The 25,012-nt window shown below is 35.0% G+C and overlaps 2 protein-coding genes across 4 annotated transcripts in view; both read left to right on the top strand.

Moving 5' to 3' along the window:
• ap3b1a (adaptor related protein complex 3 subunit beta 1a) overlaps window positions 1-25,012 on the top strand; it is a 762,544-nt gene that overhangs the window by 276,709 nt on the left and 460,823 nt on the right. The gene's annotated exons all lie outside the window — the stretch shown is intronic.
• otpa (orthopedia homeobox a) lies at window positions 9,403-14,040 on the top strand. Of its 2 annotated transcripts, none has more exons than XM_087300001.1 (3): window positions 9,403-9,540; window positions 9,964-10,364; window positions 12,763-14,040. In XM_087300001.1, the coding sequence occupies exons 1-3, from the start codon at window positions 9,504-9,506 to the stop codon at window positions 13,282-13,284; spliced, it is 960 nt and encodes a 319-aa protein (XP_087156127.1). In that variant the 5' UTR covers window positions 9,403-9,503; the 3' UTR covers window positions 13,285-14,040. The 2 variants fall into 2 exon arrangements, with proteins under 2 accessions (XP_087156127.1, NP_001122175.1); NM_001128703.1 differs by having other exon boundaries at window positions 9,481-9,579; window positions 12,763-13,326.

The following is a 25,012-nucleotide window of genomic DNA, read 5'->3' on the forward strand; positions in this document are numbered from 1 at the left end:
TATATTCACTAAGAAATGAATACAAATTTTCATTTTCAAAATGGGGTGTACTCAATTATGCTGTGCACTGTAAATATGCAATCATTAAAATTCATATGTTTAAAAATGAGTTTAAAAACATCTCTTCACTAAACATCACTTGGGAAATATTTTTTAAAAGAATTAGAAATTTACAGGGGCGGGGGGGTGGCGGCTAATACTTTTGACTTGCACTGTATAAATAAACCTTTTCGTTTGATTTGTTATGATTTATAGATTCTATTTCAGCTAAATGTTTTACCTTTCTAGATTTGAGCCTCACTTGCAAGAAACTGGAATATTGTGACTTATTTTTATTTCAAGTAAGCATTTTACATTTACTTCTTATTCAGGCTTGCATGTTTAAATATGTGATACTCTGAGTTATAAGCTGCTGCATATTTCTTTTCTTCTAGGGCTGCAGTATAGCTAATGTAGTGAGTGAAGCTGGACGTCAGTCACACAGACAGCCTTTGCTTTCTTGCATTCAGACAGACAGACAGAGAGAGAGGGAGAGAGAGACAGGTATAGCATGAAAACTAATAAATGATGAGAATGTATTTCCAGCTCTCCTGAAGGACACTGACCTCCGCTGGCCACATTCTCTCATGCAAGCGCTGGAGGAGCATTCAGTGCAGTGCATTAAGCATTTATATATTCATGCAGGGCAACTTAATCATATGATTTGAATTCTGGATTTGTTTTCATAAGAGGCAAACATTTGTTTTGTGTGTGTTAGCTGGGAATATTTAGTAATGACAGGCCTTTTTGGCGATTGCATCAAGTTTTTTTAGATAATGTCAAGGTAAATGCTGAGATTTTATTTGCAGTGGTTTTTATATTGCGTTTTAAAAAGCTTTTGGGGGTTTTGTCCATAGTTATTGGACAATCCTTTTATTAATCTTATATGTACAGCATAGATTTGTCAAATATTTATGTAGTGCATCATTAATGCACTGATGTTGGCAGAAAGATTGAGACACTTTGTGGTTGCCAAATATGGATAAATGCTGCTATAGACTAAAATGATGCACAATAAATATAAGTAATGACCAGAAATATTTCAGAATTTGAAATTTTGGTTAATGTTATTTTATTGACGTATGACAATATAAAAACGTCTCTTTTTATGCTAATTTATATTTAATCAGGCTTTGGATACATTTTTTTTTAAACTTAATTTTAGTCAGTTTGAGTGATGCAAGTTGGGGTGACTAACAAAGTTTAGTTTATTCAACTAAAAATAAAAATATATTTTTATAGTGTATTTTTGCTTTAAACTATGCTTTATATTTTGTTTTGTTTTAATGTATTAATAATTATTTTTTTACGATTTTTTATTTTTTGTAATGTTTTGCTTATTTTAAGTCAGTTTTACTGATGCAATTTGGAAAGCTTCCTTTTTTCAACTAAAACCATTTTTAGCAGGCTTTTGATTTAGAAATATGCTTTATGTTTTGTTTTTATTTTAATTTATTAAAATATATTTTATAAGATATTTAATGTTTTGTATTTTTACTTCTTTTTAGTCAGTTTGAGTGATGCAAGTTGGAATGACTATAGTAAAGTTCAGTTAATTCAACTAAAATTCCAGACAATTTTGTAGTGTCCTTTTTTATTTAAAATATGCCTCATATTTTAATTTATTGATATTTATTTTATAAGATTAGTTTTTTTGTTTTTGTTGTTGTTTTTTATACTTATTTTTAGTCAGTTTGATTTGATTGAAGTTGAATTGACTTTTTATTTTAATTTATTAATATTTATTTTATATATATATAATTTTTTCTTTTCAAATTTTACTTATTTTTGATCTGCTTGACTGATGCAAGTTGGGATGACTAGCAAAGTTCAGCTAACTAAACTAAAAATCCAGCCATTTTGTAGTGTGTTTTTGATTTAGAAATATGAATTTTGTTTTAATTTATTGATATTTTATAAGATTTTTTTTTTTTTTACTTATTTTTAGTCAGTTTGACTGATGCTAGTTGGGGTGACTAGCAGAATTCACTAAATTCAACTTTAATTAATTCAGCCTTTTTTGTAGCATTTTTGTTGAAAAATATGCTTTATTTTGTTTTTGTTTTAATGTATTAATATTTTATAAGATATTTTATATTCTGTGAATTTTTTTTTTTACTTATTTTTATTCAGTTTGCCTGATGCAAGTTGGGATGACTAGCAAAGTTCAGTTTATTCAACTAAAAATTCTGCCATTTTTATAGCAAAGTTCAGTTTATTCAATTAAAAATTCTGCCATTTTTGTTGCGTACTTATGATTTAAATATGTTTTAACTTAATTTATTAATATTTATTTTATTGATATTTTATAACCTTTTAAAAATGTTTTACTTATTTTTAGTTAGTTTGACTGATGCAAGTTGGTGCGACTTTATTTGGGTGTGGTTGAACTGATTTTTGCATTTTAGCCCTTATAATCAAAAGATTTTTTGTCGGCAATGCGTTCGGCTCTGCAATAACTAAGCATATTGAAAATGTTTATTAACAGCTATACAATACATTTATATCACTGATAAAATAGACCTAGCCGTGTATATTTTAGATTCTATCCCAAAGATTTCTTCAGTGTTGGCATCAGAGGAATCTCATGTCCTCATTTTTTCATGGCCTAAAACAAATATCTATTACCCCCCATTTTCCAGTAATACTGCACAATTATGATAAGTCGTTGTTTTAATGTTGTCCTCCTGTTTTTATCAGGGCTGTTTCCTCGCGGGCAAACATATAATCAAATAGATTTATGTCGGGTCCATCCCACAGTCACGTTTCCTCTTAAAGCCATATAGTTCAGTCTAATTCGGTGTGTTTTAAAATGTGTTTGAGGTTTTTTTTTTTACATCTGAAAGCCAAAGCAGCAGATGAATTCGGGTTCCATTTGGCTTGGTCTTCATTCTACAGATTTCGATAATTATCGGGTTCACCCCGAAGCCTCATTATAGCGCTAATGAGGCGCCGCCACTCCGTGACACCCAACCGCTCCATCTCGTTAAGGAAATCGCTCTTCAATGCTGATTATTTTATTTGGAGCCATAATTATATTTCTTTCGGATAAATCACGGTCTAATCGAGTCCGTTCGGAGGGCAGCGCCTCTAATTGGAGCATGAGATGCGGCGGCGCGCGAGCAGATTCAGGTATAGCGCGCGCCCGGAGGAACCGAGCACCTGATGGAGATGGAGGAGGAGTGTGTTCTTCATCACCTCCTCCTCCTCCTCCAGCTAAAACACAACAACTTATTACCTTTAATCCCCCCGACTGTCACCGCATCACCTGCGCGAAACAAGAATCTAATTTGTTAAACTGGCATTTCTGCAGATGGACGATCGATTTTCTCTTTAGAATTCTCTAATTGAGTGAATATAGACGCCCCGTGAATCACATTCCTGCATGCGCGGAGAAACTGGCCTTTATGCTGCGTTTATATAAGGGTGTGGAGTAGTTTTATTGTCGATTTTGCGTGAATGGAAAGTCCTCACAGGTACGGCATGACACTGATGCTAAGTAGCTTATTTTTAATACTGAAATGGATCAGTATAACAAGAAACTGTTCCTCTCTATGATAAATTAAAGTGTATTTTTGCGTCAATTGGAGTAAAATCTGTACCAAGTTGGCTAAATTACACCAAACCGTTTTTTGAACTAAGTAGCCAACAATAGATTATTGTAATTGCCGATATAATTAATAGTCAATTAATGTATTTGGCTAAATTACACTAAACATTCTTTATTAAAAGTAAAGTAGCCTATAATGCATGATAATAATAGCCGATATAGTATTTTTTTTTATTTGGCTAAATTACACCAAACATCCTTATTTGAAGGTAAAATAGCCTACAATGCATGATTAAATAGCTGATATAATTAATGGTCCATTTATTTATTTGGCTCAATCACTCCAAAAAATCCTTATTTGAGGGTAAAATAGCCTATAATGCATGATTAAATAGCCGATATAATTAATAGTCAATTTATTTATTTGGCTAATTTACACCAAACATGTTTTTTTTTTTTTTTTTTTGAAGTAAAGTAGCCAACAATGCATAAAAATAATAGCCTATATCACTGATAGTCAATTTATTTATTTGGCTAAATTACACCAAACATAATTTTTGAAGGTAAAATATTATAAAACATGATTACACAGTGATAGTGAATTTATTTATTTGGCTAAATTACACCAAACAGCCTTTTCTAACGTAAAATAGCCTAATGTATGATAATCATAGTCGATGTCATTAGTCAATTTATTTATATGGCTTAATTACACCAAATATTCTTTTTTTAACGTATAGCATTCAATGCAATGTAATATCCGATATGATTAATAAAGTCAATTATTTTGTTTATTCTAATTGTTTAATATATTTTTATTATGTATGTTTATTGTGTTTCATGACTTTCTGCATTTTATATTTACTATGGTGATTATTATCACTATTACGAATATTATGCAATAATATGAATTATAAAAAATGTATCATAGTAGTTATGCGATAATGGTGGTTAAATGTTTTGGTTTGCATTTATAGTTGACTCCTTTATTTTTTATTATGCAATTATTGTTTTGATTGCATTATTGGAATTATTATATTATTAATATTAATATAGTATAATTAGTAGTAGTAGTAGTCGTGGTGTAGTATTATTATTACTATTATTATTATTAATTTATTCATTCACTTTATTTTCGGCTTATAGTCCCTTTATTAATCTGGGGTCACCACACTGGAATGAACCGCCTATTATTATTAATAATAAAACAATATATTTTATGACTAAATAGGCTAAATTTATTTTTATTTTCTAATTTAATAATTAGAGTCAAAGAAAGTTTAGCCTCAGTAGCTTTGGGGAAAGTGATTGATAGAAAGGCTACATAATGTATTTCTATTTATTAGTTTTTTTGGCTTCGTAATGTATATGTTTTATTTATTTATTTCAGATATTTTATAATTATCCGTCGTAAGAATACTATTGTACAGGTACTTTTTTCATACCACATTTCAGATTGCGCCTTACTTTGAAAGAAAAAGAGCTATGTATTCGGAAGCTGCATACAAGTCTGGCAAAACCTTTTTAAAGGGAAAATGCGCATAACTTTCTTACGCCACACAAAAGGTTGATTTGGCTTCTAGTGCTTTTAAGGTTATTTTATTTTAGTTATCATAAATAACGTGAATTATTTCAGTATTCGTCGCATAATCCATGAAAATATCTAGTTTATTTTCCTTTTTGCGCGGTTGATTAGTGTTAGTGATTGTAATTCTGTGCGTGTTTGTGATGAGGAGAACTTCTGCATGATGATGATGTGTGTGTGTGTCTGTGGGACAGATGTGATGCTGGATATATAAAGGCCATGAGATGGTGACAGTCAAACAAAAGCCTCGCACAATGAGGAGTGAGGGAACTGAAATCTCTCAGCTCCAGACCGCGTTCAGAATTACATTTGTTTTTCTTGTGATTTTATTAAAAGTCACTCCTCATCTCCAGAGCGCGTGAAAATGTCTACTTTCCACTCAGATGCGCCGCATTAACTTGCAGGGCGCGAGTTTGTTTGTTTGTCTATTTTTATTTATATGCAGTGTAAGATTGATGCGAGCTTGTTATCGCTATCTGCTGGGAGAGAGAGAGATGCAACTCTGCTTTGCTTCTGAATCACCTCCCAAATTACTCTCTCTCTCTCTCTCTCTCTCTCTCTCTCTCTCTCTCTCAGAGACACGGTATCTCTGATGCATAACTAGTGCAATCCCAGCACACAAAGGACTCTTTATTTTGCGAAATTTGCTAATTTATTATATTCATATTTTATATTTTGTATTGCTTAAAATGTATTTCCACATACCTTAATAGTAATATTACTACTAATAATAATTATAATAAATATTAATATTAATAATGCATTTTTACGAAGTTAGTGCTTCGTAACATTTATAAAATGTTTTGAACGTCTTTAAATTTACAATGTCATTTGTTTATTTATTGGGCGGCATATCAGATATTTAGTTTATAGACAATTATTGTTATATAATTATTAATTATTTAAAATTATTTTGGCGTTGTTGTCTGGCTAACTATTGGATTTTATCATTTAAAAATATTTTACTAGTGATTATGCATTATATATTCACATTACTACGTTCATGTGGTAACATTTATGTAAATAGTTATTTTGGGGCGTGTAGAAGTTTTCATTTTAGGGGTGTTGGCCTAATTGTTGAGTATCATATATTTTATGTATTTTAATTAATGGTTTTGTACTATATATTTAAAGTAATATCGTGTTTTGTGCATATTTATACAAAATCAGATGGACATCTAGAAACTTATTTTCATTGTATGGGTATATTGGTTAAACTGTTGAGTACTTATGAATGTTTATATTAATTTTAAATATTGTATATTATATATTTTTACTTAGCCTAATATAATTTATGTTTAAATAATCATAACATTTAATAATAATTTTAAACTAAATCGAGAAGTTAAAAAAGCGGTCTGTTGGCCAATTCGTTTGTCATTATATATTATAGTTATTTTTATTAGGGGTTAATAGTATATATTTACGTGTATTAATGTGTTCGGTAGGCATAAGAATTGTGTTATCATTTGAATATTTTAGTCTTTTTACCTCGTTAAAATAAGCATATAGCAATTATAATATTATTATATAGGTTATAGCGTGCGCACAAGTTTTGGTATTGCTAAATTATTGTAGTAATAATTAGTGGTACTATTGGCCTACCTTCTTTTATGTTTCTATAGAGATGAACTTTACTTCTGATCACCACCTTTCCTTCAGCTCAGAGGACCTCGAGATTTTTTTCCCCTTTTTTCATTACTAGTGAGGTCAGGAAACAGTTGTGTATCCCCCTCAAATGCATTTAATAAAATGTTTTGCTTCGCTTCGCGTTTCACAAATAAAGCTTGAAATCCCCTTGCTGGCTGCAGGCCGGGTATTGGTGTACAGAAATTCAATCTGTACGTTTTGTACGAGGTAAACAGACGGAATGAATTGCATTAGAGCAAGCCAATGTATTTTTCAGCCAGCCAGTTTTCAGCCCTTGCTCCGCTTGTGTGCAACAATCTAAATTTATTTATTAAGAGGGGAAAAAACACTTGATCCGAGGCACAAAAAGACCAAGCAGTAAGACGATGTAAGAATTTTAATTGAGGGTCACAGCTTGCACACTGTATGTGTTCATATTTTATGAAGTGCAGGGCAAGCCTTCATTCATTCATTCACGTGTCCCCTGAAAGCATCGTTAGGCGTCTGTCGCACTTTTAGCCCGTTAAATATGACCGTGCGCCTGCAGAATAGTGATTCACTTCTGTTTGTACAGCTATAAAAGGATCGAGCTATTGAAAAGTCGTAAAATGAAGCGCGCTATCAATCACGCTGTAACCGTGTTTCAGACCAAACAATGTAATGATTTCAAATCATTGTTATTGTTGAGGCAGTGCATTTGTTGTTTTTTTCTGGCTATGAAAGGCGTGTGAGAACAGAAGTATTGGTTTATGCACCTGCATCTTTACACAGATACACCTTAAACATCAATTTTACACTGTTTAAAAATAAAGGTTCCATTTAGAACTTTTAGAATCCCTGATCGAATAAGTTGACCGTTAAACGTTCCAAACCTTCAAAGAACAGAATGTTGGAAGTGTAAGATAGTTCTTTGAATAGAAACCCCGCGGAGGAACCTTTATTTTTAAGAATGTAGAATAAAATTATTACAACTCGAGCAAGGTAAAATAACAAGCGTGTTCGATTTATATTTACGTCTCTGGTATAAAGCCACATCCCAATTCAAAAAAAGCATCGTACACAAGAACAGTCTATTTCCCGGCCAAAAGGAAAGTGTGAGATGAACACAAACCCGAGATCTTCCATTACGCGCCCGGTGCCTCGTTCGCCTTCTCTGACATTTCGGATATCAAAACGCAGCGCAAGAACAATTGTTTCCAAATTGAATCCGCACTCTCTTCCTTTCCTCATTTTCAGCGAGGCATATACATCTCCCCGGCGAGTCAAGAGTCGCTTCTGACCCGGCGTCTGGAGGCGAGAGCTCTTGTTCTTTCCACCAGATTGGTGGCTTGTCCAAAAAAAAAAAAAGTCGAAAGTTTTCTCGCTCGGACGCGTCCTTTGTCCGCAGTGAAAAGATACTATTCAGTCTCCCAAATAAAGGAGTTCTTTAAACCATCCCACTGACATCTGCTTAGAGCCTGTTTGCGCTGGTTGTCTGACATTTTTTTACCGGCTCCGTGTGTGACAAAAGCTATTGTGTTAATTGGTGTAAATGCAGGTTCGTTTATTGGTGGGCTTCACTGTTCTTTGCATGAAATAAATCAAGTTAATTTGGGCCAATTGGATGAAAAATCAATGCAACAAACACAATTTGTCAATTGTGGACTGTTTAAAGTCTGAATGTATCTATTTTGGTGCGACTCCCCCTTTGCTGTCGTCGGGGTTTCCCCGTGTCTGGAAGCACATTTCTGACTCTGACTTTTCCACCGAATTATGCACCTAATTTGCTCACATATCATTTACTCCGAGTTCCTCCCGCCGTGACAGTCAGGCCTAAACACTACTAAATCAGCCCTAATTTATACTGATCTCGCTAATAATCGTAATAAAAAGCTTATAGATTTGGCACTAATTACATAAAAGCCTAATGATGTTGAAAATTACCCCGGTTTGAGATATATGGTTAATCTAAACTTTGTTGTTGGCTGCCCCGGACTACTAGAAGCATTAGAAGAGGTTCACTTCGTCTCCAAATGGCGAGAGCTGGACATGGCACATGACACGAGGGTCTTTTTTTTTCTATATGAGGAAACGTGGAATTATCACTAACGATTAAGTGACAAACGTGGAAAAATCTCGGAACTTTATTAGCCTACTTCATTTAGAAAGCTGCTCGCGTTGCGTGCTTTTTTTGATCGCGTAGCAAATGAACGAGTTCGTAGTGTAATAACGAGAGCGAGCTTTAATCGTTTAGCCCTTTAATAAAAGTTTGGGAAGCTATTACTAAACCATATGGCTTTGATAAGAACGACACGTTTATATAACAATAGTTTAATTCTCAAATAATCGGGCGCCCCTCAATGATTCTGGCATCACGCTCAATTAAACCAATTTTGAGGGAGTTTCTCTGAAAGAGGTCATTTTAAAGGTTATAATTTGGGATCAAAAACGAGGAGAAATGAACTTGGGAGGGCAGCGAGAGAGGCTTCGCGCATCTGACACCTCCAGGCTTCAACGCTGATTGGCTCTTATTTGAAGGAGCTCATGGGTTCATTCAACTATTAAGCGCCTCCCAGTTCCTCTAAAGGACATTATAATGCAAGGAACCTCCTTTTTAACCACAAACCGAATTTGCTTTCATTTAGGCCATATATATTTTTTAAATAGTTTAAAGTCATAGAGATTTTTTTGGAAAAGCATTTCGCCCTGGAGCGGTGCGCGATGCTTTCGCATGCCGACCTGCTGGATGCTCGCCTCGGTGAGTTATCAACGCCAAACTCCGGTCTGCAACTCTACTGTAAGCTGGAGGACTCTTCTCATCTAAATCAAGCAGAGAAAATTGACAATTTGTCTCTTATTTTATCTTAATTCGATTTAAGCGAACTAATTCATTGGAAAAGTAATCATTATTATTATATTACGCAGTAATTTGATTTAGTCGTTTTTCAAGATATTGAAGGGAATCAGATGGAATTAGCTACTTTAAAAGATGGCATGTGTTGTTTTTTCTGTAAGCTAACATGTTAAGCATTATTTGCACTTTATGCATGCATGTTAAGATAAATAGTTTTTGCATGAGAACTGTACTTGCTGTTATGTTCTGCACTAACTCTTTCCTTATTTGCAGCAACGCTCGCTGTTATTTTTGAGCCCGCTCAGTTTGACCAGTTTTGTGTTTCAGGGATGAAGGATGCCGCGGCTGAGCTTCTGGGTCACAGGGAGGCATTAAAATGCAGGCTGGGTGGCGGTGGGACTGACCCGGTCCACCCCGGAGATCTAGCCCCGGTCTCCGATGCGGTGGAAGGGGCCACCCTTCTCCCCGGAGACGATATCAACAGTGCTGGATCCAATCCGCCGGGTGTAGCGGTCAACAGTAAGGATCAAGAGAAGCAACAGCAGCAGCAACAGAACCCCACCCAGTCCTCCAGCCAGCAGAGTCAGAAACAAAAACGGCACCGGACTCGCTTTACTCCGGCTCAGCTTAACGAGCTGGAACGCAGCTTCGCCAAAACCCACTATCCGGACATCTTCATGCGCGAGGAGCTCGCACTCCGGATCGGCTTGACGGAATCACGCGTGCAGGTGAGTGCGGTGCAGTCTGATTGTCAGAGGTTTCGGATGGGGTTTATTATTTACTTTATTTTTTACACTGTCAATGATGTTTCGAAAAAGTATACAAACAGAAAAAGTGGATTATATGCAATTAGTTTGAAACAAATAAATCTAAAGCAAAATAATATAGTATTAATATTTTGTAGGCTATAAATGAATTACATCAAATATTATTCAGTAGAAAATTTAGCTAAGCATTTATCTTATTGTTTTTTTTTTATCTGGTTTATTAATAAAAAAATAACGATGATAGTTTTTTTTTTAAATAACTGGAAATTATATTGCGTAATAATTAAATAAAAAAGACCAGCCAAATTTCTGTTAAGCTATGATGTGCCGAGATTGAGCATTTGTTAATATATCAGATATTATATTTGTTAATATAACATCTGCCAAAAAATGTATAGGCTGTTTTATATATAGATTTGTAAAAATTATAATTAAATGATGTTTTGAGCTTTATCAGAACATTGCAGGAAAAATCTAAACAATTAAATAAAAAATGAACATTATATAATGAATTTAATGAACATATTTATCCAGCTACCTCTAAAAATAAAAACAATTTAAAAATCTATACAAATCGGATGAAATGTCATAATTGTCAGATTTATAATAGTATTCAGTGTAAACATTCATGTGCTTCGCCGTTTTCAAATGAGACGGAAAATCGTATCATTATTCACAATTGGTTTTGTTTTAAAATAACGAACATCCAAATCGCGCGTATTTGCTGTTATTGTGTTAACTACATCTGCAGTTTTAGAAACCACAATCATAAAGCTTTTATTTAATTTTAGTTAATATGCTATGATAATTATTAGTATTGCTATTACAGATATCTAGAATTATTTCTGCTTTATTCGGGTTACATTTTCTTGGCTTATGAAAGTGCAATCATTTAAAGCACGGGCCGCGTCTCGTGATTATTTTATTGTTCAGGCAATCTTCCTTTTACAATACCATTATTGTTAGCTCAGCCATCGGAGCAGACCGATAATTACTTTTATAAGATTATGACTCGTGCTGCTGCTGCAGTGATTGGTGGTCAGTCGCAAATGCAGCGGTAAATGAAACTGCCATATAAATGCAAGGAGCGTGCCCGGCATTCCTGTGCGCGCTCACTTTCTCTGATGTGCAGAGGCTCATTATATATGTATAGCTTTTTGAGTTGATAGTGCAATAAAACCGAGACTATTATTATCAACCAATTTCAGAATTATTTATAACTTAGCTGGCTTATTAAGCTCAAGCATATTAAGTATGTTCTCCGTAAAATAATAATCATCATAATTAGCAGGCCTGAGCTCGAATACAGACTTATTTTATTTTGCATAAATAATAAATCAGTGGCATGATGACCGCGCGGTGATCTTCTAGGTTGGTCTCGTGCATGTTTTGCGATTCTCGTGAAATAGGTCTGTCATCGTGCACGTCTTAATGGCCAGCGCGCGGATGGTGCTCTGTCTTTTTTTAATGGTATGAGAAATTGCATTTTCTTTTATCCTCTGAAGTGTAATGCATTTGAGGCCGGATTTCACGGCTGGCTGCGTGGAGTGGGATTCGTGGATCTAATATGAACCTCTTCACATTTTTCTCCCCTTTTCGTTGGGTCAAAATCTGCTCGTTAATCATTGTGAGCGCGCCTGAGATCTCTATAAACCTGAAGGACCTCGGGAAATAAACACCGTGTGAGCCATTTACGGCCCAGGGTGGGCCTTTTAACGCCCCGGCGTTGTAAAGTCGAGCACATAATAATGGAGAGTCTAAATATTATGATTTCATATCATTTATGTCAACATTATTAGCTTGTCGAGACATTTATCAAGGCGATAAGCAAACGCCAAACTAACAAAAATTGTATTGAGAATAAATAATTGTTTGCCATGTTTTTATGTCGTTATAATAACAGCATACAAACGAATATGCCAAGATAAAATTTCTATCATTATGATTGTATTTGTGTGCTAAATGTAGTTTTTTGTGCATCTATATTTTACATGATAAAAATATTATTTTATCTTAAAGTCAGAAACCAAAACAGATATTTTAGAACAATGTGGCTCCATAATGTATTCTTATATGTGCACTTAAAATTACAATAGTTTCTGAATTTAGAATAAGCAATTGTATAATTTATGAAATAAATATATAATACAATTTATATTATAATTTGTATATATAATATAATTCATATTCAGCTTGGTGAACATAAGACTTAACAGTAATAAAAACGCCTCATTCCTCATTGCTTAAAGGCCATGTTACTTCTTATTTAACCGTGCTTCCATACTGTTTTAAAAGAAAGAAAACATCTGTGGCGTTATGAGCACATTCTGAGAGATATTTTCATTCCCTCCACTCACAGGTTTGGTTTCAGAACCGACGCGCCAAATGGAAGAAGCGCAAGAAGACCACCAACGTGTTCCGCGCTCCGGGCACTCTGCTGCCCACTCACCACGGCCTGCCGCAGTTCCCCTCCGCTGCGGCGGCCGCAGCAGCCATGGGCGATAGCCTATGCTCTTTCCACGCGAACGACACGCGCTGGGCGGCGGCCGGAATGCCGGGAGTCTCTCAGCTGCAGTTACCGCCCGCCCTAGGCCGACAACAAGCCATGGCACAGTCTCTGTCTCAGTGCAGCCTGGGCGCCGGACCGCCTCCCAACTCCATGAGCCTGTCTAACATGTCCTCCAACGGCTCCGGCCTCCAGTCCCACCTCTACCAACCCACCTTCCCCGGAATGGTGCCCGCGTCGCTCTCCGGCCCCACCAATGTGACCGGCTCACCGCAGCTGTGTAGCTCCCCGGACACGGACGTCTGGAGAGGGACGAGCATCGCGTCCCTGCGCCGCAAAGCGCTCGAGCACACAGTGTCCATGAGCTTCACCTAATATTTTGACGTGCCGTTTCACCTCCTGTTTCTCGTCCACCCATCATTTCTGGCCCAGTGACGCACGAGGAAGCCTAAAGGATACGAACAGTGCGCACATGATGGAAATAAAAACCTAAAGCATCATAGGCTGATGTCTTTTCGATTAAAAAATATTTATTACTTATTTATTATGTCCTATTTATTTGGTAACTTATTTTTTTTATTTATTCGTTCGAATTTTATTTGTGCGCGAATGTCAACACCCTGGACAGAATTCAAGTTTGCACATTCGCAACGTATTTGTTTGCGGATCAGAGAAACAAGGTGCACTCGTTTTTAGCATTATTATTATTATCACCACAGGAGAAGTCGTTCACATCTTATGACTGTTTTATGAAACGATGGAAGAAAGTAAGAAAGGAAGGAGGGAAAATATCTCCAAAAAGAATTAAGAAACTTGACTGCATGTGCCGACTAAGGTCAACACCAACAACAAGAACATCGGGGGAAATGTCATTTAAAAAGAAAAGTATGACTTTGTTATATGCTGTTATATAGGATGTTTTGTGTAGATAAAGCATTCTTAACTTGTTCCCATTCGGTCAGTTTGTGATATGTTCTCAGTTAATGTACGTGCTTATACCAATATAAATTTCTTAAATGTTTGATCTTCTTCTTCTTCTTAACGGCTGTTTTGTTTCCTGAACATGTTTATAACGATTGAATGTAAATTAACGAATAAAATCATTTTCAATATGTCATTATTGACACACCGCACCGCTTGTTGTTCTTGGTGAGATTTTAGGAAAATTAATTGTTTTTTTTTTTTTTAAATTGTTTTGTTTTTTGGAAAGGTTGTTTTTGACCTTGTAACTTTTTCATGCATTTGGTTATTATTTTGATGGTCCCTTTAACGCATTTTGTTGAATTCAAGTTACATTGCATCTACATGCCAACGAATTCTCATTATATTATAAGCAGACAGGTTGGGGTTAGTGTAAGTTGACATGTACTTATAGTCAGTTAAATGTCTGCTGAAGGAGCAGTATCAGCAGATATTAAGCAGAAAGTCTACTAATGCTCAAATGAAAAGTAATTGGCATGTAGTCGCAATGCAACTTTTAGTCAACAAAATGTGCAATAGGTACCATCACAATATAGTTTTACCAATACATTTAATATAATACAAATATTTTATTAGATTGCAATAACAGGCGTACGTTTTAAAACAATACAGTGCATTCGCGCAGTGATGCCATTTATACAAGAATCATTTTTGCTTCACAAAAAGAGCCATTTAAACAGTTTTTCTTCAAATATTAGAGCATTTGACTTCCCTACGGAGCTCTTTCTGCTATAAAGATCATTGTGGAACTATACATGCAGTAAATAACCTTATTTTTATTTATAATAATATTGGCATGTACACGAATGACTGATCTGCCTTATTCAATGTCTCCTAATGGCTTATTATCGGAAATTATTATTAAGCGTTACCAAATCGAGTCATTATCTCTCACAACACTGCTTTTTTTCCCCCTTCTCGTTTGGAGATGTTGCAGAGGTTGACATTAACTGGCTTTCTGATTGGCTCTTTGGCCCTTGGCATTATGACCTCACAGATGAGGAATCAGGACTCAGCCAAACACAATATCGCGAGCGCGCCATCACTGTCCGTCTTCTAGACCTTCTGCCATAATACAATCACTATCATGTATACTGCTGTACGACATAATCAGATCAATAACGAACAACACAATTAAGACATTTCATAATTAAGTATGCTCAGTATAATGTAATTTTAAGTTATGTTACAGGCCTGGTCAAAGGGGTGGTTCTATTTTTTTGCGGTTATACGAATTATTTAGGCTACTATTTAATTATAAGATTTAAATGATTCATTTTCGTGACATTTTAAGCAATATTTTAGTTGAAATAGATTGTTGGATAGTCATCATAACCAAAAAAAAGAACATTTGAAAATTCATGGAAAACAACAATACCAAAACAGTATTCAAATTAATTTCAATATCGGGTGATTCGCAGCTTTTCATTTGTATTTTTTGTTGTTGTAAGATTTAGAACAAAAGTTACTTGTAAAATGCTTTTCTCTATTTAAAAGCAATACAGTAGCGAAAGTTGACTTCACTTCATCAGATTGTATGTTTTCTTGCACAGCTGGATGTTGAGTTGTGTGCACTGACCAAAACTGATTAGCTGCAGTCACAGTGAAGCGACAGGCAAGACTATTTTCACTATTTATGATGGCATAGCATTCAAAATAGGACAAATAAGCTCATGTATGAAAGAAGTTCTTGACCTTTGTCAGTGTGGGGTGTTTTTTTTTTTTTTGAACCACTCCAACTCCCCCTTGCTACGGACTATGTTATGGCTATTGCATATTGTTTTATAAAAAACTTTTTGTTTAAACTACTTATTTAAAATCAGCTGTCTTAAGTTTTTTTTTTTTTTGGGGGGGGGGGGGGGGGCAACTTAATTGTTTTATGTTCAATCAACTTAAATTTGTAAAAACGATTAAGTTAATTTAATCGATTTGGGTTGAGGCAACTTGAGGTAATTATCTGGAATCCAGCATTTTATTACAGTAGCCTATATATCAAGACAATATGCAATATTTAGGTATATATATACAATTGTTGGTTTGTATATTAGGCGAAACAGTGGCGCAGTTATAGCCCCGATTAGGTCAGTTTGCATGTCCTCCCCTTGTTCATGTGGGTTTCCTCCGGGTGCTGCGGTTTCCCTCACAGTCCAATGTGCTGTAGGTGAATTGCGTGCACTAAATTGTCCGTGGTCTATGTGAGTATGTCTTGGTCCTTCAGGTTGGGGGTTGAGCATTAAGCTAACAACCCAGCTCATAAAACTAGATGTTGAAACATTACATGGTGCGACTAAATATCAACTTCAATATAAAATGGCTGTGGGAGTAAGCGAGTAAGTAAGCTGAACGTGCTTTGTGGACACCAGAACATTCTCTGTAGAACATAAATGCAGTAAACACCCCTTAATTTTTATTACTTGTTATATTTGCATATAACTTCGATATAAAATGGTCCTGGGAGTAAGCAAGTATTTTGTATGATATATATATATATATATATATATATATATATATATATATATATATATATATATATATATATATATATATATATATATATATATAACAAATATATATAATGAAGGCAATTTTATGCATGTTGGAATTTTCTGCATTAATTTAACTGATTAATTTGGTCACTTCATGTCTAGATAAAAAATGTCAAATCTTCATTTATACCTTGTGGCCCAAATAATGAGGTTAAATGCAATGACACAAAACAACGAGGCTGTCTAAATTACAGATTATCATCAACACTCCCCGAGCTCAACTAACCTGCTATGTTGGTGTTTGAAAATCAGGAATCGTGTTGATAACAAATATATAAATGTTTTCCAGCTCGTCTGCGTGTATCCGCGAGCGCGCGCGTCTAAAAGAGAGATCAGGTGATACGTATACGGATGTGCTCCTTGCAAACAGATGCGCGGTGATATTACATAAATATTATAATTTGTCTCAGTACCTGCCGGGTTAATTAGTTTGTGGAAATGCGAAGGCCGTTCCTCGTTAGCTAATTTGTCACACGCTGACGAGAGAGGCGAACACTGACCCTCCACAATGCACTGCGCGAGAGAAAGCGCGCGGCCGCCTGCTTACCCCCAATCCATCTCCTGCAAATAAATGAAATCAGTCAATAAAGCATCGGAGGGTGAATATAGCTCTCTCTGTCTGGGTTATGAATGAGAACTCATTAATTTTCCGCGCCTAAAATGTGTGTGCGCGCACGTGAACTTGTGAGAAACAGAGAGAGAAACTAGAGGCATACAGTTAAGAGAATATACAGATGAAGTTTCAGGGTCACGTGTTTGAATTACAACATTAAGACATAAATAAAAACACGCAGCAGCAAACATCTGCAAAACAGATCACGCATATGCTTATAATGAATTGTCGTTTTATTGAATGTTTCGAGCTGTTCCTGCAGATTCTCTAACATATTCTATTACATATTATAGAAAGCAAAGATTTGTACATATGCAGTGCACTTATGAAGCAAAAAAGTAAACATGTTTAATTAATTTGCACCTCTTCCTATGCTTAATGTTACCTTTATTCAGAAAATTAATATCATCCTCCATAAATGAGCACATTGAAATGAATCTTTAGCTAAAAAAATAAGTAGAGATTCTGTATTCAAGTCAGATAATAAGACACGAAAGAATAAACAAAAACCATGCTGATATTAGTTATAATTATTCATCACACTGAAAATGGAATTTCAGATTGGGAAATTTCATATATAAACCAGTATACAGATGCAGTTTGCTTGGCTGGATATTTCATACAAAAAGAAAATACTGGAAAAGTATGCATAGTATTGAATATATATATATATATATATATATATATATATATATATATATATATATATATATATATATATATATATATATATATATATATATATATATTTTTTTTTTTTTTTTTTTTTTTTACTATTTGGAAATGAGAGAGATCTTAAATGACCATATTGGTTGTTGCTTAAAAGGATACAGCTGAGTCCGGAAGTTAATCAGGATTTTATAATAAATTATCCATTTATTTTATTTTATTAACATGTACCCCAACCCTTACAGTAATGTAAAAACAGCAATTATACCCATTATTATTCATATTATTTATTAAATAACTCATTAATTGTATTTTATTAATGTATGCCCCTACCCTAAACACAGCGTTCATGGTAGTGTAAAAACAGTAAACATATTAAGTATTATAAAAATTATTTATTAAATTACCCAATAATTGTATTTTGTTAGCATATACCCCCACCCTAAACCCCCTCACAGTAATGTAAAAACAGTAATTATACCATTAGAGGGATTCAAAGTTAGCGTTAGCTTTACTATAAAAGGATTTGTGTGTCATATAGGACAGCAATTTAACTTTTGAAAATCATATATCCCGTCACAAAAACTGCCTTCTTTCATCTGAGAAACCTTGCTAAATTACAAAGTATGCTATCCATCTCAGATGCAGAAAAGCTAGTCCATGCTTTTATGACTTCTAGACTGGATTACTGCAATGCTCTGTTTGCTGGCTCCCCAGCGTCCTCTATTAACAAACTTCAGCTTGTACAAAATGCAGCTGTCAGAGTTCTTACCAGGTTTATAAAATATGATCATATCACCCCAATTTTATCCTCCTTACACTGGCTGCCTGTTAAGTTTCGTATTGAATTTAAGATATTGCTTTTTACCTACAAAGCTTTAAATAATCTAGCTCCTGTTTATCTAACCAACCTTCTGTCTCGCTACAATCCAACTCGCTCTTTAGGACCTCAAAACTCAGGGCTTCTGGTAGTACCTAGAATAGCAAAGTCGAGTAAAGGAGGTCGAGCCTTCTCATTTATGGCTTCTAAACTCTGGAATAGCCTTCCTGATAATGTTCAATGCTCAGACACATTTTGCAGTTCAAAACTAAATTAAAGACCTATCTGTTTGGTAAAGCATACATTCAATGCATCACTTAGCGGTATGATACATAAATGTGCTCCACGCAGGTTTCTGCATCTCATTTATATAGACTTTGAACAGCAGCTACTCTAATTATTCTCTTTATTCTCTATTTCCACCTGGGGATACTCATCCTGAGGCTCTCAGACTATTCAGCGTCACTGATTCGATCCAAGACCAGCAACGAGGTGATCCCAAGATTTCCATAATCCTGGACCAGGCCGTATCCTGAGCAGATGCTGTGGTGGTCATGGAGGAGTGGAGAGCATGAGACTGATTCCTGTGACGCTCCAGGGACAGACGAGTCTTCGACAAGGTCCAGCAATCTCCAGTCTCCGGCGTCTAGACTGCAGCTCTGCACAAGACGTTCGGCCACAGGAGAAACGGTTGTGCCCAACTGAGCCTGCTTTCTCTCGAGGTATTTTAATTCTTTACTTTCGCAAAATGGTGAAGTTTTTTCCTAGCTGCTGTCGCCACTGGCTTGCATGGTTTGGGATCTGTAGAGCTGCGCATCGATAAATGTGCTCTTCAGTGGTTGTATTCTCAGCAGTGATTATTAAACCACACTTAACTGAGCTAAACTGAACTGAACTTAATCCCTGAAAACTCACCTACACTGTTTTTATTTACTATGATCTTCTATGTGAAGCTGCTTTGACACAATCTACATTGTAAAAGCGCTATACAAATAAAGGTGAATTGAATTAAAAAATGTAATTAAATTACCCGATAATTGTATTTTATTAACATCTACTCCAACCCTAAACTAAACACTTATTGTAAAACAATAAATATACCCAGTATTATTCATACTATCTATTAAATTACCCATTAATTGCATTTCATTAATGTCTACCCTTACCTCAATCCTAAACCCAACACTTACAGTAATGTAAAAACACCAATTATACCCAGTGTTATTCATATTATTTATTAAATCAACCATTAAATTGTATTTTATTAACGTCTGCCCCTACCCTAAACCCAACACTTAATGTGAAAACAGTAATACCAAGTATTATTCATATTATTCATTAAATTACCTATTAGCTGTATTTCATTAATGTCTACCGCTACCTCAAACCCCTAACCCAACACTCACAGTAATGCAAAAACCATAATTATATCCAGTATTACTCATATTATTTATTAAATTACCCATTAATTGTATTTTATTAACATTTCCCCTTACCTAAACTCTAAATTCAACCCTCACATTAATGTAAAAACAGTTATTATACCAAAAATCGTCATATTATTTAATACCCAATTGTAATAATAATGTCTACCCCTACCCTAAACCCAACACTTTTTTGTACAATATATTTATTACTTTTTTCAGTTTGCATATCAAAACAGATTACACTGTTACAGAATAATAATCATGAAGACACAGCAAACTTTTTACCTCCCATTCTTCTCCAATCAACCCAATGATATGTTTAAATCAGGTAGAGAGTGTTTCCTGAGTCTATGTTTAGACCATGATACTTCCCAAACTCCTAAGCTTGTTCTTATTGTAGTAGACTGCCAACATTTACATCAGGAAGTTATTAAAAGGTCTCCAGACATCTTCAAACACATTTTGTTTCTTTTTGAAAATGTATGTGATCATTTCCATTGACATATGTGATGCCATTTCTTTTTATCCACTTTCCTATTCTAGGTTCATTTCTATTTTTCCAATTAAGAGCAATAATACGTTTAGCTTGTAAAATACACGTTTATGAATCTGACCTCTTTGCTTTGTAAGAGAGGGCTGACATACATACCCAGGATAAAAATCTTAGGATCTAATGGTAATTTCTTTGTTAAAATTTGGTTAATTATTTCAATAACACCTTGCCAAAAGAGTTTCACTTTCACACTTTCCCCATATACAGTGATAAAGTGTAAATCTTACCTCATTACTCTTAATGCAGGTATCTGGAATATTATCGTTAAACTTGTGGAATTAATGTAATTGCAGAGTTAAATATACAGTGTGATTTTTTTGGTGTTGTTCAGGGTTAAATCTGGAGGACATTTCAATCCATGAGTGTGAAAGAGCATATATTTAAGAGGTTTTTTTTCAGTGTTAAACTTTTAACCCAATATGCAGTGTATTTCCCACTAGTGATGGGAAGTCCAGTTTTTTTTTACTCGAACCGGTTCTTTCAGACAAACAGTGATCAAACCAGTATGTTTTACTTAAACTTGAAATATGTCCTGTTGGATGTTAAAATTCAAATGTATTGAAACTATTTCTGAAAAGATTAATGACCATTTAATAAATTAAAACAATTTTCAACATATTTGATCACTGTTATTCGTCACACACACACACACACGCACACCAATTGATAATACAGGAAAGAAGGTAATATATTAACACTTTGAAGGGTAACACACTTCAGTTCGATGTAAGATTAAACTCTTACTGTGTTAAAATGAACTCTAAGAGTAATGTACAAATTCACACAAATGTTACAAATTTCATTGTTATTTTAACTCCAAAATGGAGGGAGTTATATGTACACCCAAGGAGTGTTAAGTTAAACTCAAATTGAGTTAAATGTACACTGAGTTTTCTTTGCTGTAAACCATTTGTACTGTACCAGTTTCAGGCTACTATTAATTGTTTGTATCTGAGCTTTCTTATATGCCTCATTCCATTCCTCTAGAGATATCTCATCTTCTTTATCTTCTTTCCATAACTTTAGTTTTGATTCTGAGGATTCGTTAGAGCCAGATACGAACAATCCGTACAAAGCGGAGATCAAACCTTTATCATAACAGTGTCCTATTGCTGCCTCTAATGAGGAAATATTCTAAACCCAACTATTGAAGTAAAAACACCAGTTATATCCAGTATTATTCATATTATTTATTAAATTACCCATTAATTGTATTTTATTAATGTCTACCTCTACTCCAACCCTAAACCCAACACTCACAGTAATGTAAAAACACCAATCATACCAAGTATTATTCATATTATTTAATAAATGACCCATTAACTGTATTTTATCAATGTCTACTCCTACCTCAACTCTAAACCCAAGTCTCACAAGTAATTTTAATAAGCCTATTGTTGTACAGTGTCACAAAAATGATGCTATATTAATGTGAGCATCATCAGCTGTATCTCTTCTAGACTTTACCTCCATTTCTTGTGTCATCTGCTTCCTGAAGATTTGTTATTCATGCGAATTATGATTGCAGAATATTATAAATGATTCAACTTCCTGATGCCAGAACCTAGATGATTGCCAGGGCGTTGCTATGCATCTGCTATTGTATTCCTTGTTGCTAGGGCATCGCTTGTGGCTATTTTCACCCCTGTGCAGCTGTGATTCAGTGGCTGCATTTGCACCAGTATTTGCTTGCTTGGCGAAAACATACTAGACTCAAATCTCCAGAAGTGTTGCTGTGTGTGTGTGTGAGTGTGTATGGAGCAGAATTTAGTGTGCGGGTAATACAGGAGGACAGGGTTGTGTGTTGCTCATAAACGAGTTTGTCTTCTCTACTCCGTCTCTGTATGAGAAAGCCTTATTGAACATCACACGCATTCCCCCTACAGTTTATAGCTGAAATCAGCACCTTTTAGAATAACCATCTATTCTGCTCTCGCCGGATGGACAGACCCAGAGAGATGAGAGGAGAATGAGGGAGAGAGCTGGAGGATCTTATTGTATTCACTTCTCTCTCTCTGAATTGAGAACAGTGATTTGATTTCTTTGAGTCTGTGAATAGAGAGCATGTCCACACGATTCCACTACACTCTTTAAAATAAAAGCTCCAAATGGTAGATTTTGCAGTGATGCCATAGTGCAGGGGTCACCAATCTCGGTCCTGGAGGGCCGGTGTCCCTGCAGGGTTTAGCTCCAACTTTCCTCAACATACCTGCCTGGGCGTTTCTAGTATACAATTAGTCTAGTATACAATTAGATTAGCTTGTTCAGGTGTATTTGATTAGGGATGGAGCTAAAATCTGCAGGTCCAGGAACAAGTTTGGTGACCACTGCCATTGAGGAAACATTTTTGATTCCCTACAAAAATAATACATGCTAATTCATGCTAGAATCATGCTAACAACATGCTAATTCATGTAAGAATCATGCTACTAACATGCTAATTCATGCTAGAATTATCCTAGTAGCATGCTAATTCATGCTAGAATCATGCTAGTTACATGCTAATTCATGCTAGAATCATGCTAACAACATGCTAATTCATGTAAGAATCATGCTACTAACATGCTAATTCATGCTAGTAATAAGTTAACTCAAGCTAAAATCATACTAACATGCTATTTACACTTTAAAACCACTTCAAACTTTCAGATTCGGCTTTTCAAGCCACCATAAAGTTTGTCCTCAAACTTTAATATCTAGTTTATCTATTTATTTATTTATTTATTTATTTGCTTGTTTATTTATTTGTTTGTTTATTTGTTTGTTTGTTTATTTTTATTTTATTTATTTATTTATTTATTTTTTTTGCTTAACAACATTTTAATAATCTTAGGATTCATTGTTGACTGCATTCTAAAAATGCTGGGTTGTTGTATGGATCAAGGTGGACAAACCCACACTTTTTGACAAAATTGTTGGGTTAGTCCCAGTGGTGTAAAGAAGCAGGTTACAAATACTCAAATTACTGTAATTGAGTAGTTTTTCTCAGGAATTCTACTTTAATAAGTCGTTTTAAAAATTTGAACTTTTACTCTTCCTTGAGTACATTTTTAGTGCTGTATTGGTAATTTTACTCCGCAACTTTCCTTCAACCTGCAGTCAATACTTAATTTTTTCTTGTCTTTGGGGATTAGAAAAATAAGCCCTGTCCAATCAAATCACACATAGAAGGTAAATCCCATTATAATGAACTACCTCAAGACATATGCGCGTTATAATTGCAGCAAACTGTTAGGAAGTTTTAAAAGTGTCCAGGAAGATGTCCAAAATCTTTACACACAATCACCCAGAGACTGGATACATGCATGTCACTGATGAGAAGATGACGGATGTTTACTGTATGATGACTGAAATGGCCTTAAACACCCAGCAGGCAGAAGACATCAACATGACATCAAATTGATGTTGGACCCCGACATTGTGGGGACGTTGCATTTTGTTGACACAGCTTGACGTTGTGTGAACGTTACTACTATAACGTCTATCAGATGCTGGATTTCTTGGATTTTGGTTGCCATACCTGATGAATAAATTTGATGTCAGTGGTCAATATGATGTTGGTTTAAGATGTTGGCTCAACGTTGGATTTTGGTCACTTTCTAACACAACCTAAAATCAACCAAATATCAATGTCTAATAATGATTTTACAGCTTGACGTTGTGTGGACATTACCACTATTACATCTATCAGACGTTGGATTTTGGTTGTCATACTTGACGATTAAATGTCAGTATTTGATATTAATATGGCATTGGTTTAAGATGTTGGCTCGACGTTGGATTTTGGTCACTTTCCAACACAACCTAAAATCAACCAAATATCAACATCATTTGTTATTATACATCAAAATAATGTTGTCCTTAGGCACTGACTAGACATTGAATTTTGGTCACCTGACATCACAACCTAAATCTAACCTAATATTACCTGATTAATCCTATGAGGTTGTGTGCCAGCTAGGCAATAACGAAATGCTCTACAGAATGTTACGTTTACACACATCCACAAATTACATGTAAATGCATCAGCTTTCACCGCGTAATACTCACTAGCTTCTCTTGAGTACTTTTGAAAGGTACTTTGAGTAATATTTACAACAGATTATTTTACTCTACTTGTGCACATTTTTGGGCAAGTAATGGTACTTTTACCTAAGTATGATTTTCAGTACTCTTTCCACCACTGGTTAGTCCATGTTTGACCAACACTGGTTTACGACAGGGGTGTCCAAACTCCTGGAGGGCGAGTGTCCTGCAGATTTTAGCACCAACTTGCTTCAACACACCTGCAAGGATGTTTCTAGACTGCCTACGAGCTTGATTAGCTAGGCCAGGTGTGTCTGATTGGAGTTGGAACTAAATTTTGCAGGACACCGACCCTCCAGGACCGAGTCTGGACATCCCTGGTTTACGACATGGGTGTCCAAACTAGACATGGGATGATAACCGGTTTTAAGGTCTACAGCAGTTTGGAAAAGTCAAGGTTTTAAAGCT

The sequence above is a fragment of the Danio rerio genome, chromosome 21 (assembly GCF_052040795.2).
Source record: "Danio rerio strain M-AB ecotype USA chromosome 21, GRCz13ab, whole genome shotgun sequence".
In the NCBI taxonomy this organism is placed as follows: Eukaryota; Metazoa; Chordata; class Actinopteri; order Cypriniformes; family Danionidae; genus Danio; species Danio rerio.